The 17,304-nt window shown below is 38.7% G+C and overlaps 3 protein-coding genes, 1 long non-coding RNA gene and 2 pseudogenes across 4 annotated transcripts; all 6 read right to left on the bottom strand.

The window, feature by feature from the left end:
* Window positions 1–332: 332 nt before the first annotated feature.
* LOC104717684 (glutaminyl-peptide cyclotransferase) lies at window positions 333–3,232 on the bottom strand. The gene is made up of 11 exons (XM_010435294.3): window positions 2,746–3,232; window positions 2,571–2,627; window positions 2,431–2,466; window positions 2,223–2,287; window positions 1,980–2,043; window positions 1,526–1,643; window positions 1,328–1,425; window positions 1,024–1,094; window positions 900–927; window positions 747–801; window positions 333–655 (listed from the first exon to the last, which is right to left on the bottom strand). Exons 1-11 carry the CDS (start codon window positions 3,010–3,012, stop codon window positions 561–563), a joined length of 954 nt encoding a protein of 317 aa, XP_010433596.1. The 5' UTR covers window positions 3,013–3,232; the 3' UTR covers window positions 333–560.
* LOC104717683 (uncharacterized) lies at window positions 3,142–7,318 on the bottom strand. The gene is made up of 11 exons (XM_010435293.3): window positions 6,640–7,318; window positions 6,500–6,547; window positions 6,259–6,417; window positions 6,127–6,173; window positions 5,895–6,051; window positions 5,745–5,806; window positions 5,255–5,444; window positions 5,058–5,147; window positions 4,700–4,839; window positions 4,475–4,592; window positions 3,142–4,395 (listed from the first exon to the last, which is right to left on the bottom strand). Exons 1-11 carry the CDS (start codon window positions 7,111–7,113, stop codon window positions 3,433–3,435), a joined length of 2,448 nt encoding a protein of 815 aa, XP_010433595.1. The 5' UTR covers window positions 7,114–7,318; the 3' UTR covers window positions 3,142–3,432.
* Window positions 7,319–7,770: 452 nt separating this feature from the next.
* Window positions 7,771–9,204, bottom strand: LOC104717682 (small ribosomal subunit protein eS10z). Its single transcript, XM_010435292.3, has 5 exons — window positions 9,091–9,204; window positions 8,934–8,982; window positions 8,342–8,621; window positions 8,117–8,243; window positions 7,771–8,015 (listed from the first exon to the last, which is right to left on the bottom strand). Exons 1-5 carry the CDS (start codon window positions 9,091–9,093, stop codon window positions 7,932–7,934), a joined length of 543 nt encoding a protein of 180 aa, XP_010433594.1. The 5' UTR covers window positions 9,094–9,204; the 3' UTR covers window positions 7,771–7,931.
* A 1,196-nt stretch (window positions 9,205–10,400) lies between these two features.
* Window positions 10,401–12,147, bottom strand: LOC104720119 (ABC transporter G family member 4 pseudogene; annotated as a pseudogene).
* Window positions 12,148–13,454: 1,307 nt separating this feature from the next.
* Window positions 13,455–14,690, bottom strand: LOC109126812 (F-box/kelch-repeat protein At4g25710 pseudogene; annotated as a pseudogene).
* A 1,367-nt stretch (window positions 14,691–16,057) lies between these two features.
* Window positions 16,058–17,034, bottom strand: LOC104717681 (uncharacterized). Its single transcript, XR_756285.3, has 3 exons — window positions 16,887–17,034; window positions 16,360–16,423; window positions 16,058–16,265 (listed from the first exon to the last, which is right to left on the bottom strand). It is a non-coding gene; the product is annotated as an uncharacterized LOC104717681 (long non-coding RNA).
* Window positions 17,035–17,304: the final 270 nt, after the last annotated feature.

Below are 17,304 nucleotides of genomic sequence, written 5' to 3'. Positions count from 1 at the left end.
TAGGCCTTCTAAACAATAAGGGAACGCAACAAGTTTCTTTACAAGTTACATCCATTTCTGAGGCTGATGCCATATGGGCTTTTTCTACGTGTCATCTTACTATTCGCTAGTACAAATCCTCGTAGTATCTTTGTTTTCTTGGTTTTTCTTCTTCTTAAAATTTTTAATTCTTTTTATTTCTCTTTTTTTTGGGACCCCAAAAATGATACTCCCTCTATTCCATCAATAGGTAATCATTGAAAATATTTAAAAATTTAAATTGTTATTAATTTTAAATTAAATAATATCTCTTTAATCAAAAGAAAAAATATATTTAAGCTAAGTAATAATTGTTTTCTTAAAATGTGTAAAAGCTTGTAAATATGAATCTTTATGAGAGTATATAGAAAGATACAAATCTCGACGAGACGACACTGCAACTTGGGTCATGGACCTTATGTTACTACACTCTTCTGCTTAATGCTAATGTTATGAATACATGGTACTGGTACATTAGCCTTTTAACCTTTCGCTACAACAGTATACATTCTAATACCACATGTTTTTTTTTTTTTTTGTGGTCATACCAAGCATTGGCGCTCGAGATATTTCCCGCTCTTTGCTGATGCTGGTTTTAGCTTGATTTGGTACAGCTTTGGCCATAGTTTCCCCGTTACTGCATAACACAATGATACCGACTCAAAATCTATAACTAGGAGGTGAGGTCGAGTGATCAAGCTCAAGGGACTGAAAACAAGATTTATTACCAAAGAGGCGTTGCTTCTCGCTGTCCCATGCTATGCCGTTCAAGACATCAATACCCTACATTGCAGACAAGATTAAGGTAAGGGAAAAAGACTTCTGGAGATGACTTATCAAGAAGAGAGACAACATTTGTGAACTTTCAGATTTCAACTCACCCCATGTCCAGATCTCAGCAATCCTTGTCTGCAGAAGGATGATCAATGGTGCGAGAAGAAGATGATCAACGGTATTATAGCAGTGTTTTATCGTAAATATAAACATGTTAGGAGAAACAACAACCTTAATTTTGGAAGCAGTATCCATCCAAGCAGTGATCCGTCCTTGGGTGATATTCTAGCAATACAATCAGACTGCAATAAAAAAATACACATCATCAGCCTAAATGATAAATCCAACTAGTCTTTGTCATTACGACACCAGTTTGGTTTCACACGTATTGAAAATTTACTGGCCTCGTATCACAATTTTGTAGTAAAAGTAGAATTTGCAGTATATATATGTTCTATAAGTTTGGGTAGCAATAATTTATTTCAGATGTCATGCCACGATGAAAAGATCAAAACATCAGAAACAGTTGGAATACCTGCCACACGTTTGCCCAAACTTCTTTGTTTATGTACTCCAGTTCGTTAAGGTAACGTACCTCACGGCCATTATATCTGACCGTAAATTTCTCAGAAACTGCAGAGAAGAGACAGCATCAAATGCTAAAAATCTACTCTCGATAAAATTAGGAAGTGGCTCCAAGGGAACAAAAAATTAATCAGTATAAGTGAGACACCTTTCATTGTTTGAGGGTCCATCCGGTATAGTGTAGAAGTGCCATCACTTCCAAACAACACTTCTCCATCTGTAGCCAGTCCCCAACCATCTTTCATATGATGTCTAAAAGGTTTTACCTAAAGTGAGATCACATGCTTAACATTACATAGTATGGCGATACCAGTCCATCATGAAGTGGTAATGCAGTGGACACAGGGTAACTTAACTACAACACCACAACGAAAAAACTATACAAATAGAAACTCAGTCACTAGACATGAATCCTCATCTCCAGCCTATGACAGAGATCTTTCATCTGATCTCAAGAAACAAAAACAAGCTAAAAAATTCTACTAAATTATAGCAAAGCAGGCTGACTTAAACGTCTTGCTTGACCGTGATGATTAATTAATAGCTGGAAAACCAAACTAAGCAAATAAAAAGAGTAAGAGAAGGATAAGACCAGTACAAACTTTTCTTAAGTTGCCAAGGTCATATGTGAAACCAGTGTTGGTCAACCATGCGACTTGAAAGAGCCTACAACAGATAATGGATCAGTGAATCAGAACACTCTCTTAACCCTTAAACGATTGTCACAGTTGGGAAATGTATCCATGTAAGAAAACAAGATCCTAAAAAACAGAACAACAACCAACAAGCAGCAGAAAACTCTTGTTCAGAATTACAAAACAAGTTTCATGAAAAATAAGTCCCACCTTTCACCAAGGAGTGTTAAACCCTCTCCAAAGTATGAATCTTTCATCTTCTCAAGAACTTCAACCTACACAATAGAGGAAACAAAACTATAATTTTCAATTAAAAAAAAAATCAAAAATCCAACGCTTCAAAAAATTGCATTCTCAATTGCAATTTGATAACACGGAAACCTCTTTGTTTCATCAAAACACAAGATTGAAACCATACCTTTCCTGTTCGTAGAGACACTTTCCTCAAAGACGACTGTAAAAAAAAAAAAAAAACAGAATGGATCAAGAACTGGAGCATCCCATTGTTTAGCAAAAATAGAGAAATGAGTTAAGACAATGCAAAGGCGAATCAATCACCTTCCCGTATAAACCAGTCGATTCGAAGAGTGTATCGTTTCCCGCATAGAGAAGACCCTGCGGGGGGAGCCACGACAAGAATTTGCAAACATTTATTTTAGTCACACTCAAGCTGGAAACCGAAACCGAGATGATATGACAACTCAATCCAAGAGAGAACATAGACAAAAAAAACCTGAGTAAACGCGTCAGGGTCATGAGGAAACTCAGCAACCACTTCAATTTCATGGATCCTATGGGAAAGATCCAGCGAGGCAGATGGTTGTTGACCCCAACTGTTGAATGGCATAAAGAATAAGAAAACGAGTCCGGAGAAGAGAGCGAGAGGAACCATCATCACCGCGACCCTCTTCCGGGAAATGAATCGGTGAGAAGCAGGAAGAGACTGAATCATCATCGATCGCTTCGTTTGTCTCTTATGAAGCGATCTAGTTGTCGCCATTAAACTTCATTCGCAGTCGTCCTTGAAACGTCTGTCAGATTTGTTAAGTTTGATTTGTCCCTCTGACCATTTATTTTTGGCAACGTAATTGTTTTTTATGTCATTGACTAATTTGTGTTATTAAATTACTTTTTGTGAAAATCCCAAACTATAATTTACTTCTTCCACGTATCAAAAAGCAAGATTTGGAAGAATAAAAGGGTTTGATGCAAGGGTTTATGGCAATTTTAAAGGGTTTGATGCAAGGGTTTATGGCAATTTTAAAGGGTTTGGAATAAGATAGATAGATCCACTTAGTTTTTTAACTTAGGACACGATAAACATAAATTATGATTAAAGAACAAAAAATCCAGATGTCAAGAATTGCCAAAAACTTAATTAAAATACGGAACAAAACTTCACCGTTTTCGCTCAAAGGCATTAACCGGGTTTCTTCCCACGTGGTTTACCAGCCGGCCTTTTTCCTTTACCAGTGCCCTTCTGCCCATTCCTACCGGGTTTGCCTCCACCACGCTTCCTAGCATCACTCTTCATCCTCCTATCCACTCTCTTCTGTCCCTTCCCAACCTTAACCCCTACTCCTTTCTTTGACACAACCAGTTCTTTCCTAGGCTTCCTTGGCTCTGCTGCTTTCTTGTACAGCTTGTCTATCATCTTGTCCTTTGAACGGTCTGATATATCCGACGTGTCTGAAATCGTGTTTGCCTTCTTCCTCACTTTCTCCAATCTTTTCTGAGCAGCTCGCTTCTTTCTTGCCTTGGCCTCCACCACCTTCTTGGCTGGACGAGCGTTAATCTCTTTGAACTGAGCTTTCATTGCATTTACTTCTTCTTTCGTAACGGGTTTCATCGGTTGTCTGTGCTGCTTCTCGTCGTCCAAAAACCATTTGGGTAAGCCTTCATCTTCAAACATGTATTTGTTATACCCATCATCAAGCATCTGTTCTCTCTGCTTCTTCCTTAGCATTTTCTTGGCACAAGCCAGTATCTCGGCCTTTGTATGAATATCATCATCAGAGGATGAATCTGAGTCTGAATCTGTGGCTGGTGTAGGGACTACCTCAAAGCCGTTTTCCTTCTTACTGGGCAAGCTTTGATCAGACGACACGCTTTCTTTTGACGCCTTCTTCTTTGGCTTGTCGGCTTTAGGCAGATCTTTGCTCTTTTTCTCAATTCGTGTTTCGTCTTCACCATCATCTTTCCCCAAGTCTCCTTCTTCCACGGCTTCTGCAAATATATCCTGACTGAACCACTGGTTGGATATTTCCTCCTTTGTTTGGGTCTCTCCATCATCAAGTGGTACCACAAGAGGGTTTGCCTCATCCTTTTCTTCATTCAGATCTGAATCGTAATCGATCTTCATTTCTTCATCTCCATCACCGTCCTGCAAAGCCAAAACGAAAAAATTTCTAGTTCCAAAACTCTGTTCCATCCAACAAATTTGGGGTAAGAATTGATAATACCTCCAGCTTTTCAGCATGAGCCTGCCTAGCTCGCTTCCTTTGCTTTGCGCTTCCTTCTTTCTTCACAATATACCGCTCATATGCCTCATCAAAAATCTCTTCCATTTGTTCAGAATATCTGTAATGTTAAAAAGACTATAAGATAAAAGTAACTGCACAAACTTGAGCAATGTATGAAGTTCTCGAAACAGCACTAGCTATATAATCTACAGAAAGTGGCCTTACTTTTGACGTTCTTCATCAGAATCTAGGTCACAGTCTTTGGAGTCATCTGAAGCTCCCTCACCACCGTCTTCGTTCTCACTGTCATCGGCATTGCCATTATCATCTTCGTCATTGTCAACTGCCATTAGATCTTTCTTTCCCTGGAAAGAAAATAAATGAAAATCTTTATCTCTTAACAATCTGTATGTCTTTTACAATCTCATTCAGAATGGAAACAGCATATGTTCAAACAATTGAATGATAAGATGGGGTGAAAGGAGTATGCTCTTCAACCTGTCAAACAGGAATAAATGCTTCCTTCGAATGCCGTCATAACAAACAAAATTCGTTGCAAAGATCGGATACAAAAATGAAGTACCTTGATAGCAGAAAGAGAGAACAAGTCATGGTCGACATAACAATCTTCAAGTACATCCATCTGCGGATTAGTCGCCTTCCGCGTCTTATCCTGGCAAAATCATATTGAATTTAGTATAAGGTCTAAGAGATCCCTCACAAAGGCCACTGACTAAGACATAAAGACTCGACACTTTACTATCAAAAGGTTAAAATAACCTTAGCCCTTCGTTTTGCAAGAATCTTCTTTGCTTGTTTCTTCTTGCGGTCAACTGTGTTTGTCAGCTCTTCCAATTCATTGAGTAGTTTATCATCATCATTTTCCTCATCTTCCTTTCCCACATCAGGCTCCGTTTTAGCAACTTCCTTTTTTTCAGGAGTCAGAGCTTTCCTGATTTGCATACGCCATCTACAAGACCAAGGGAGTAATGTCCATTTAGCAAATAATATTATTTCTCTCACACCAACCCTAACATCCATTTCACACAATCCTATATCTGGTGGAGCACGCAAGATTTTTCTCAGAACAGCATAGGTAAAAACTTAAAGTGCTAGGGAAACTGTTCTTCACTCAACCCTTATAGAGCTAAGTGATTCTACAGTAGATAAATTCATTTTAAGGACAGCTGTATCATGTTCCTCGAAAGGCTTAAAAATAAACAAGTGAGACTTCATAGATTAAAAAGGTCCATGATGACGCAGTTCTTACTTTAAGAGATACTTGAAGTCATTCTTCCCCAAAACAGGAAGATCGTCACAGAGAATTTTAACCTGGAAAAAGGAAAAGTAGAATTTTAATCTGGAAAAAGGAAAAGATAGCAGCGTGTGAACTCGACTAGTAAAATAGTAGAGATGGTACCTCCTCTGTAGTCAAATCATGTTCCTTTAAAGGTAGAGAGGCTTGATCATCAAAGGATATACAAGTAACCGTGCCAAGAACCTCAAGAGGACTTTCGGACCAAATGAAATCAGCAGCAGATGCAACTTTTCTCAAAATGGACTCTCCATCCTCATACCTGTATACAATTTCCAGTTAATAAAAGTTCATATATAACAACGAATAATAGATAAAGATAGTGGATGTTGCCTACCCATGACGGTGTCTCTTCTGTTTTGATCCTCCAAGCACATCCACCACCTACATATACAACACACAGGTTTAGGGAAATTGGGAGAGTTTCAGAAACAGCTCCAAAGACCATATAAGACGTAATAATGATAACCTTTCTCGTGGGTTCTGCTGTCTCCTTAAAGAGATGTCTATAGTCAAGAAGACGGGGATCAATATTGCCAGGGGCTAGGTATTTCAAACCCACAATGTATGTTTCTGCAGATGCTGAACGACTAGCTGGCGGCTTAAACACTTCAACCTTTTCAAATAGCTGCAACCAAAAAAAATACCAATAAGAGAAAAACCGAAAACACTCATCCATATGAAAATTCAGAGTAACAACAAAACATTACCTGATTCAGACAGAAGATCACAGAGTTGTAATCTCGAGACCTGAAAACCTAAGAACAGAAGACAACACAGAAGAGCAAATAAATTGATAAACTTTTATGTCAACACACATAACTTAAGTGATTAAATTTCAAAAGCATACCTTAGTGATTAAATTCCCTTTAGGAGCTAAGAACTCAGTGGCTAATTTAACAGAATCAATAACCAAAGCATTCTGACTCATAGCCTCTTGAGCCCAGGCACCACCAACATTTGGAGACCCATCGTGAAGAACAAGATCAAAAGCCCTAACACCATGCTGTTCCATCACTTGCTTAATCTTCGATCTACACTCAGTGCGTGTGATATCCTGCTGGATAGCAATACATCCACGCACGGGGATAATCGGAACAAGATCGATTCCGAGGACAAGGCTGCCGACGGGAACTTTCTCGATGGCGACTTGCATCCAACCACCAGGGGCGGCGCAGAGATCGAGAACACCCCTGGAAGAGTGGAGAAATGAGTACTTTGCATCGAGCTGGAGAAGCTTGTAAGAAGCTCGAGAACGGAATCCACGCTCCTTGGCGAGACGATAGTACTTGTCCAAACGATGCTTTCCTTTGACCTTACCCATGGTGAGATTTGCTACGGCTTCGTTCTAGTTCGCTAACACAGAGAGAGAAGGAGAGAGATAAAGCAATAGAGGAGGAGAAGCTAGGGTTTAGGGTTTACTCCGCCGACCGTCGTTTAAGTGTCAAAGCCTTTTGGCTCACATAGACGCTTTTAATTTCTATCGGATAGGCCCATTAACCTATTTCTTCTTATGGGCCTGTTAACCTGTTTGAAAAGAAGCTCAGATTTTTTTAGTCAGCCAATCTTTTAAAAAAACAAAAAATTGAAAGCCAACACAAGACACACAAAATCAAGTGCGATTGGTTTTTGCATTATTAGACAAGACAATAAGATGGTGGTAGTAGATGTTAGTTGTTGAATAAAAGAGTACTTAACTGGATTTTAAAAAGAATTAGTTTGTTCTGTGACTGATCAATTTTGTAGAATCTGAGACAGGTTTGTTCAAAGATATAGAGACAATACTGAATTTGGATAAGTAATTCCAATTTAACATTGAACCGATTTTAAACAAATTAAGACGACAAAAGTGCAGATTGTCTATAGAAGACAGATTTGGTCGCACTTTACTTCTTGATCTTAATGAGCCAAGCTGTTTACTACTCATTGGACAAGACACCATTTACAATGGCAGATAAGAGTAAGAACTAAGAAACGGGCATTTTGACACTAATCCTGAAACTAGAGGATTTGTTCGTTTAAATCAAAGTGAGACTGAGAGTAATTGATAGATTATAAATTCCGGATTTGCATTACACAAACAAAACTAGAACAAAAAAAGCAAAACTGTCCTTCCAACGTCGTATGATGACAACAATTTTTTTAAGGTAACCCTGAACCAGATGGTGCTGCTGCACTGTGACCGCCGCCTGCACCACGGCCGAAACCAGGCCTACCACCACCTCCCTGCCAACACAAGCAATTCACAACCGACAGTTAGACAAATATCTTCATCAAACAGGCTCAGTAAACTAGGTCTAAGAGTGATGGTAAAGTGGAAAATTTACTTGGAAACTCGGCTGGAAACCAGCTGGTGCTCCAGCCTTTTCACCACCAAAGTCACCACCTCGTGGGCCTCCACGGTATCCCTCACGGTCACCATATTTGGGACGGTCTCCATCACGAGGAGGTCCTCTGAAACAAATACCCAAGCCCATATCAGAATCAGACAACTCCTCAGACCGGACAGGTCAATGGATTAAAGATGAAACTAACGAGTAAACTAAACTTACCTTGGGCGATCACCAGGTGGGCCACCAAAGGGACGGCCAAGGGGCTTAGCAGACTTCTTTAAAGTAGCAGGAACAACATCAGAAGGAAGGTTAAGATAAGTTCTCAAGAACTCAATCCCTTCATTGGTCAGAAACCAATAATAATGCATCCAGGCAAATGTCTCCCTAACGTACTCCTTGGATTTGAAACTCTGCATGAGCTTGATCACTTGCAAGTTGGGTACATCAATCAACGGATGCTTTGGGAGGTTGAAATCCTTCTTCGCAAAGCATACTCCTTCTGCAAATCCCAACAAGATATAATCACTCACTAGTTATATAAATCACTCAACAGTTTTATAATAATCTTCAAGTTTCAAACTTTTGAACAAACCTTGCATTAGACCCAGCATTTCAATTACTATGAACCTTAAGAAAGAACTAGTTTTCAAATCGTACGGCCTAAAGGAGCTGAGAGCAAGCATAAAACCCTATTCAATCTAACTGAATCACACTACAAGCTGCGGTTCGCTAAAACCCTACGAAAAATGTGACTACCTCAAGTAAAAAAAAGCTGAGAAGGAAATGAAAAAAAATGCATTTGCTCACAAACCTTTGAAAAGGTACTTGCAGATCTCTCTGCGGTTGTTCTCTGAGATAATCTGTTAACAGGACGAACAAGATCACAATATCAATTTACTAGGATTAACTCCTTCCATTACGTTAGGTGAGAATGTGAAAAGATAAAGAGAAGCAGAGAGAGTCTATACCATATCGTCTTGTTTGGTTGAGCTAGCTTTCGACTGCAAAGAGGCACTGTGAGAGCTCGAGCAAAGACGGAGAAATTAGGGTTTTGTGTGGATAAAAAGGCTATTAATATTATATATAACGGATTTGGGCTTTTATTGGGCCGATAGTTGTAAAAAACTGTTTGCTGCAAGGCTGGCCTTTTAAATGGTCCGGTTTTATGGATGGATAACCGGTTGCAAATTACGACCTGTTATTGTACTGTATATATCCTATTCTTGATTTGAATCTCAAACTCCAAGATTGAAACATGATATACATATGAGTTTTTTTTTTTTTTTTTTTTTTTTTTTTTTGCTTTTTCTTTTGTAAACCTTTAAAGTTGGTGAATCAAAAAGTAAAGAATTCGAGTTGTGAACTTGTGACTGAGTCAGGAAGACAGCTTGGTCGGGACAAAAATTTGTTAAACAAAAATGTTTACGGGCGACCAATGAGGTTGCATGTCCGTGAACACATGAAGATACAAACGAGAAGTAGCATTTTTGTATATCAACTTGACCACAATTCTACTTTAATTTTTGTCGACATCATGAATCCCTACTTGTTAACCAAAACATTTTAAACTTTTAACAGTGTGATTGACCAAATAAAAGGTATAGCTCATCAGTGAACTTTTTTTGGATTCGCAACCAGACGCATGAATTGATGGTCCCAAAGTAAAGTCTAGGATCTACAACAGTAATAGATGAAATCATCTAACATCGCTTAAAGACACTGCTACTAAAATAGAAAAATGGCACTAGACTACAAAATAGCTAATTGGTGCTCAAGATCTTGAATCCAAATAACAACTGAAATTTTACAATAAACATTTTTGTTTAATTTTGTACATACTGTACTTTTAGAACAAAAGAGATATAAACTAACGTGGTTTCTCAGAGTAAATGTGGTTTCCCGTGATATATCTCCTCTTTTTTTGTCCAACCTACAAATCACACGAACATGGCTCCTCCTGTCGCTTATTCCAATTGATTCTCTATATTACGTTAACCGTAACCCTTCTCTCTGTCTCTGATCGGGAGTCATTATTTAATCGATTCAGTTAATCATTCTAGGCTAGATGGTTACATCAAATAGATATACAGTATTGGTTTTCTAGTGACATTATGTGAAACTCATTGGATATCGAGTAAAACAGTATTCATAATAGCACTTATGGGGTACAATCTAATCAACTTATCCTTCAATGAATTGCTTTATGTAATATATACCGTGAAATCTGACGGAACATGAAAAGCTCTTATACAAATTTAAGCAAAAATAAATTAAAAATTTACCTCTTGGAACCAGAAACCCTTTTGAGTAAAGCAAGAAAACACATAACACGATAAAGTACGAAGAACCCTAACAACACATAAACATTAAACCATTTTTGTCTCTCATGAAGCCCTTTCTTGTCTAACACGTCACCGCCAGTAACTATGCAGCTTTTCACAGGAGCTTCCTCAAACCAGACCAGGCACTTGTTGACCAGACACGAGTATTCATTTATCAGAAGTGCGTCCAGTGCATACTTATACATCGAGAAGAAATACATGAAGAGCCAATACTTAGGAAGACTCTCTTTAGATATGAAGTAACCAGAGAACAAGAAGAATGCCGCCAGAAGAATGGTCATTAGAGATGTTCCAGCAATGTAGTTAAGCGCAAGAGAGCTCAAGAAAAGCACAAAAGAGTTTGCCATTAGGACAATGATCCAGATCACGAGCACAAAGTAGGCAAAAGCTTGCCATGAAGGGCAGAGACCTACAAGAAAATAGAGTGAGACAGAGTAGATGACTGCGATGAGGAGTAAGTAAGGCATGAAAACCACGGTGGTTGCAAGTATGTGAGAGGAGAGTCTGTAGAGTCCGCTCGAGGTTTCTCGGAGAAGAATTGGTCGCTCATCAATGAATATTGGAAGGGTTTGGGTAGTCGAAGAGAGGAGGAACATGAGGGTGAATGCGAAAAGGCCGAATCGCTTTTCGATTCCTTCTTTGCCGGTTCCAATATTAAGGTAGATAGTGCCTAATTCAAGACCGACTACAAGAGCTTCTAAGATGTTTGTTAGAAGCAACTGCCTTGTACGGTATATGATCTTCCAAAACCTTCTAGAAAGAAGGCTTATTTCGGTAATTCTTGAGCTTTTATATCGAACGATGCTCTGTTTTTTGCTCTGAGGGCAGTGGTCTGGCAAAGTAATGCTGGCGTTTCGTAGGGATCTTGGAGGCTCTGAAGTATCTCCATAGCGTACTCAAGAGAATTCAGCTGAGGAGGAACCGTGAATCCCTTGGAGAACAAGAAAGCTTCCAGTGAGTCAAGCCCTCCATAGTATACAACGGTTCCATTGGAAAGAAGTAATACGCGATCGATGAGAGACAGGATCTTGAAACTAGGTTGGTGTATGGACAAAATCACGATCCGTTGTCTAGACGTAGCAATAGACTTGAGAATTTGAACGACATCGGAAGCAGATTTACTATCTAAACCCGAGGTGGGTTCGTCGAGGAGTAAAAATTCTGGATCGTGAAGAAGACTTAGACTAATTGAAACCCTCCTGCGTTCACCACCGGGCAAGCCTTGATCAAGTCTTGTATGTGAAAGATGTGTTAGGTTTAGTTCTCTGAGGAGAGAAGCAACGACATTGGAGACTTTTGATGGGTCTTTTGGTAGCAAGAGGGAGGCCGAGAAAGTGAAGGTTTCGGAGACGGTGAGAAGAGGGAAGAAGGCGTCGTGTTGAGGAACGTAGGAAGAGATTTTTCGGTAAGAAGAAGGGTTTATAGGGACGGAGTTGAGGAGGATTGAGCCTGAGGTTGGGGAGGTTCTTGCGGCCAGGATGTCGAGAAGAGTTGATTTTCCGGCGCCGCTAGGGCCAACAATGGCGAGTATTTGAGAAGGATGAGAAGTGAGACTGATGTTTCGGAGGATGTAGGAAGGTTGCTCCATCGTGAAGAAGTAGGGTGAAAGGGGTTTGGCGTAGGAAATGGAAGAGGTGGTTAAAGTATATGACTCCATCTTGGAAAGAGAGGTTTAAAGGTTGGATGGAGAATGGAAGTGAGTGTTGTAAAGGGAATTTATGGATGCTTGAGTTTCGAATGTTTTGTATTTTTCCATGGAAACTGACATTTTTTTAGTCTTTTTTTTTTTGACCTTTTGGTGCGTTATTTTGTCTTTTCTATCATTTTGGTTTTACCGTTACATAGAACTTATCGACTATATGTGTAATCGGTGATATAACAGCGATGAGATGGTGATGATTAGGAATATAGAAATCTTGGGAACTCTCTGCGCCAAATCTAGTGAAGTCTTGCCTCAAGTCTGGTAAAATGGTGGTTAAATCTTTCCTTAACTAGTTATATCTTGTGAAATTTTGCGCCAAATCTGGTGAAGTCTTGTCTGAATTCTGGCAAAGTCTTTCTTTAAGTCTAGTAAAATCTGTTGAAGTCTTGTTTCAAGTGTCTTAGCCTCAAGTCTAGTGATGTCTAACCTTAAGTCTAGTGAACTTTTGCGTAAAATCTGGGGAAGTCTTGCCTCAAGTCTGGTAAAATCGGGTAGTTAAGTCTTTCCTTAAGTCTTGTGAACTCTTGCGCCAAATTTGGTGACGTCTTTGCCTCAAGTCTGGTAAAGTCTTTCCTTAAGTCTGGTAAAATCTGCTGAAGTCTTGCCAAGTGTCTTCCCTTGTCTGGTTAAATCTTTCCTTAAGTCTTGTGAACTTGTGAATATAGTCATTGTGCTTTGAAAATTGCATCATTTAGATTTGAGACACATCATGAGACCAATAACTCTTTTTATCAGGTTACAACAGCTCAAGGCTTGGTAGTTGTTATTTTCCTTTGAGTTTTTTTTTTTTTTTTTTTTCTGCTTTGCACAGCAAGGATGGTAAACTGGAAGGTGGATCTCTTTTGTTCAATATCCGCTTTAAAAGAAAAACAAAACTTTCAGGTTCAGCTTTAACAAATAGGCCACAGAAATAAATTGTCGTCCCTTATAATTAAATCAATCTGAGTTAGTAGTTGTGAGCAGGAGGAGAAACAAATAGTTAACTCTTGTTCATACCAATCCTCTTCTCTTTACGAAACATGAAGTGATAACGAACAAATTAGAGCAAGGTAAATAACAAATCGAAATCTAAGCCAATAATACTTGTACTAAAGTAGCATAGAATAAAACAACATACAAGAGGAGTACACCATACAAAAGTATGACACGGTACTTCAAGCATTCTGATAAGTACACTACACAAAAGTAAAGTATGACACGGTTCAAGCATTCTGATGAGTACACCATACAAAAGTAAAGTATGGCACGGTTCAAACATTCTGAAACACATTCATCCGAGACGGTTCAAGCATTCTGAAACACATTCATCAGAGAGTAGCAGAGAGAGCCTTGTTGATAGACACTAACGTAGGGACCTCAACCATAGGATCATACCACTCAACTTTCCCCCAAATTTCACAAGTATTGCGCCTTTCAAGCGCCATCTCCGCACACCAAAGAATACCCGTATTGACGTGAGGACGGTTCCACAAAACAACTAGCTTTCCACCATAATTAGCCATTTTAACAAAAGGTTCATTCGGAGGTAACTTGGGTAGTCCTACCAAACCCATCACATTGCTCCACGTTCTTACCTCAGGGTCATACCATCTCAGAACTCGGTCAGAAGCAAGCGAGTACAAAACATCATCTATCTCGCAAAAACAATCTGAAAGCAAATAATCACTCATGGTGTCTCCAACGTCCTCCCAGCTACCTTCTACTGGATTGTAACCAACCATGATTCCCCAAGTCCCCAGGTAGACTTTTCCGCCAATACATGGGCTTAGGAAGATAAGTCTGCATTGTGCCAAGCTGCAATGGATAGGCACCAGATCACACGCTTATTGTGTTTTTGTTGTGTCTAAAACCGTGAAGGAGTTCTTTATGGAATCCACCGAGACACCATCTTCGTTGTACCATCCTGCTACAGTGCTACGTATATCTTTTGATCAAGGACGGTAGCAGTAACTGTATGTAGCTCCACCGGCAAGCTCGGAGCCTCGCGCCACGTGTGAGACGTACAATCCAGTATCCAGACACTAGAGGAGCCCAATTTACTGGGGGATAGGGTTCCAAGGTTATAGATATCAGAACCAACCGCCACGAGGTTTCTATTCGTGGCCAGAGGAGAATGGGGAAATGGGACTCTAGCCAAAGCATAACCACTTGACTTCATAGCCAAAGCATAACCACTTTACTTCATCTCCTCCTCCTTATCACTAAGGGTTCGATCAGGTTTCTGGTAGAGGGTGAACCAGGCAAGGCCCTTTCCGAGAGGAAATATATCCATGCACACATAGAGATGACTCTCCATGCGTCCCAAGAGTGACCGTATCTTGTAAAGGCTCGGTGAAGACAGGAGAGATCGAAAGCTCTTGGAGACGAGTGAGAGAATCAGATAGTATAATATTGGGACGCGTGCGATGATTAACAATATCAAATCATCGGGAAGTGACGGATTTGGGGTCGAAGTCGAAGTCGAAGTCGTTGGCTTCCTCTTCTTCTTGTTCGACGACGTTGTAGTCGTTGGCTTCCTCTCCATATATTTTTACTTGCTTGTTAGGGATCGGTCGACGTCGTCCTAGTCGTTTCTTACTTGTTCTTTAGGGTTCCTCGATCTTTTTAGGAAGATGAAAACTATGTTGGGCTTTAGGGCATGATTAGTGGGAGTTACCAGGGTGATACTTTTATTAAACAAATAATAAAAAGAGGAGAGAGAAGCTAAAACCAAAAGAAACGTTACTTGCTGGAGAACTTTAAGAATCGTTACTTGCTTGAAACTAGACACATGTCTTTCATTTATTGGTGTACATATTAAAAATAAATAAAAAAGAAAAATGTATAGTAAATCTTTTTTTTTTTTTTTTCTGAGAAACAATTGATCGGTTCTCCACTAAAGATGGTCTTATGGGCCGTTGCGTAGACTTTGATAATTTTAAACAAAATGTTTTTGCCGAATCAATATAATAAAACTAAAATGTTTCTCACGAGAACAATACACATCAGCTTTTGTACTGAAGCAGATGTTGACACTTGAATAAAAATCTCAACCCTATCAAATTATAATATTAATACAGCTCATCTCATTTTATTTCTACATGGACTAAATAGAAGAGAACCGAAAAAGAGAGTGTTTTATCTTCTCCTGGATTTCTTCTTTCTCCATCGCCGTTTTGGTTATTTCTTCTTCAACATGGTGTTTTGTTTTTCAATCAAAATTCGACAACCCAAAACATACAAGATAAAAGATCCCAAAACTAAGAAATTGGATTCCGAGAAACCAATTACAGAAGAAGGAAAAAAAGGATTCAAAGGCACATAATTCAATTGCGAAATCAAACACAGAGAAACAAAAGATAGCAGAGAGAGGGATTTACGTGGGTACGAATTCGGATGAACAGAGATGACTTTCCCGCTTGTAACAAATGAACGAAGAAGTGTGCCGACCAAATTGAAGAAGAAACGATTGGAGAGTTATCTTTTATTTAATTATCATGTGAATTACGAATGATTCATCTTAAGAAAATGAGTAACATGCTACAAAATCTTTGCTTTTATTTAAACTTTTTCATATTAATCTCTTTGTTATCGAAGATTTTATGAGAATGAGTTTGAATTTCGAAGTCTTTGTCCAAAAAAAAATAAAATAAAATAAAAAAGAGTTTGAATTTCACAGTTAGTGTTTGCTTTCTCTGTTCATAGATGTAGCTTTGATTTGGCTTATATTTGGATAATCGGATGGGGAAACTGGAGTCAGATCTAGAAATTCAGATTGCTTTAAAAATTATTTGTATCTTTCAATCTGAATTTGAAGCGGTGAGGCCCAGCACATTGAATGGAGCAACATCCAGACACCTACTGATGAGATTGTTGTTCCTTATGATAAAATGGCTAATATGTCTGAAGGTATTTGTTCTACTGAAGTTTGCTTTTATTAATACCCAAGGTTCTCGATTTGTCTACCGAAATGTAACCCAAACAGAGTAAAAAGATCATTTTAAGTACAATGCTAAGATGTATGGTTAACTTAAAAAAACTCCCAAAAGAGCATTGCCAGTATCAATCGACAATCATATAGCCAAAACTTTACGCAAGATCAAACGTAAATTCCCAAAACCTGTATTTATGATAAAAGTATCAATTTCCAAAACCTTAACAGCAGTTCTAAGTTTATTAGTTCACGAAATAAAGAACCAATAACTTGCCAAAACCTTTGCTGATGGAGGAATTCAGAAAATTGGAGCTGATCATATACTGTTGCAAGGATATACTAACCTGGTGATGTCATAAACCAGTAAAGCATTAAAAAAAAAACATAAAACAAGTCCAGCCCATACATCATCCAACGGAAAAGATTAACAAGTCATACAGCTGAGTGAAAAAAACGAATCAAAGACTATTGACGAGAAACAAGGAGACATGTGAACTCAGCTTCTATTTCAATAAGAAGCCTATGATGAAACTTAATCAAGAAACCCAACTTTGAGTCTCTGGCAACGATTTTAAAATAGAATAGTTACTTGTTAGCAATTATAGTAAGGCATTGTTTCTATAAAGAATGAGAAAATTTGTTACTGATCATGAAAATTAATCTTCATAATAATCAAAATCTAGCTTAGGTCAAAAAGGCTAAAAAAACACTCATAATCGATAAAAACGTGATTAAGTTCTTAAGTGGACCTAATTAGACGAAGAAAGGATAAAGGAAGAGAGAGAGAAAGAGAGAGCATAAGCGTACGGTGTCCCAGATTTGAGTTTGATGGGGCGTCCATCGACGGTGACCATGCGAGCACCGAACATGATAACGACGGATTTGATGCACCGATGCTGCCGGTGAAGTACGATTTGATCATCCGAAGATTTCGAGTACACTCTTCGCCAAATAGAGAGAGACAAGAATGAAAGTCGGGAAAATAGAAGGAGAGTGTAAAAAAAAGAATTATTTTACCCTCACCCAATTAGAAAGTGACACGTACAGGGTCTTAAACAGTTTGTAAACATCGACCATTAACAATTTAAACTCACATTTGCATATAATTATTTCTTTTTATTGTTATGCAACTTTTTTTTTTTTTCCAACTATTGTTATGCAACTTTGCAATCTCCATGTATACCAATGGAGATGGTCTAAATGCGTACTCTTTACTCATGGATCA

The sequence above is a fragment of the Camelina sativa genome, chromosome 10 (genome assembly GCF_030686135.1).
Source record: "Camelina sativa cultivar CO46 ecotype springtype chromosome 10, ASM3068613v1".
Classification (NCBI taxonomy): Eukaryota; Viridiplantae; Streptophyta; class Magnoliopsida; order Brassicales; family Brassicaceae; genus Camelina; species Camelina sativa.
The sequence above is the reverse complement of the archived record's forward strand: the minus strand, read 5'-3'. Positions and strand labels throughout refer to the sequence as shown.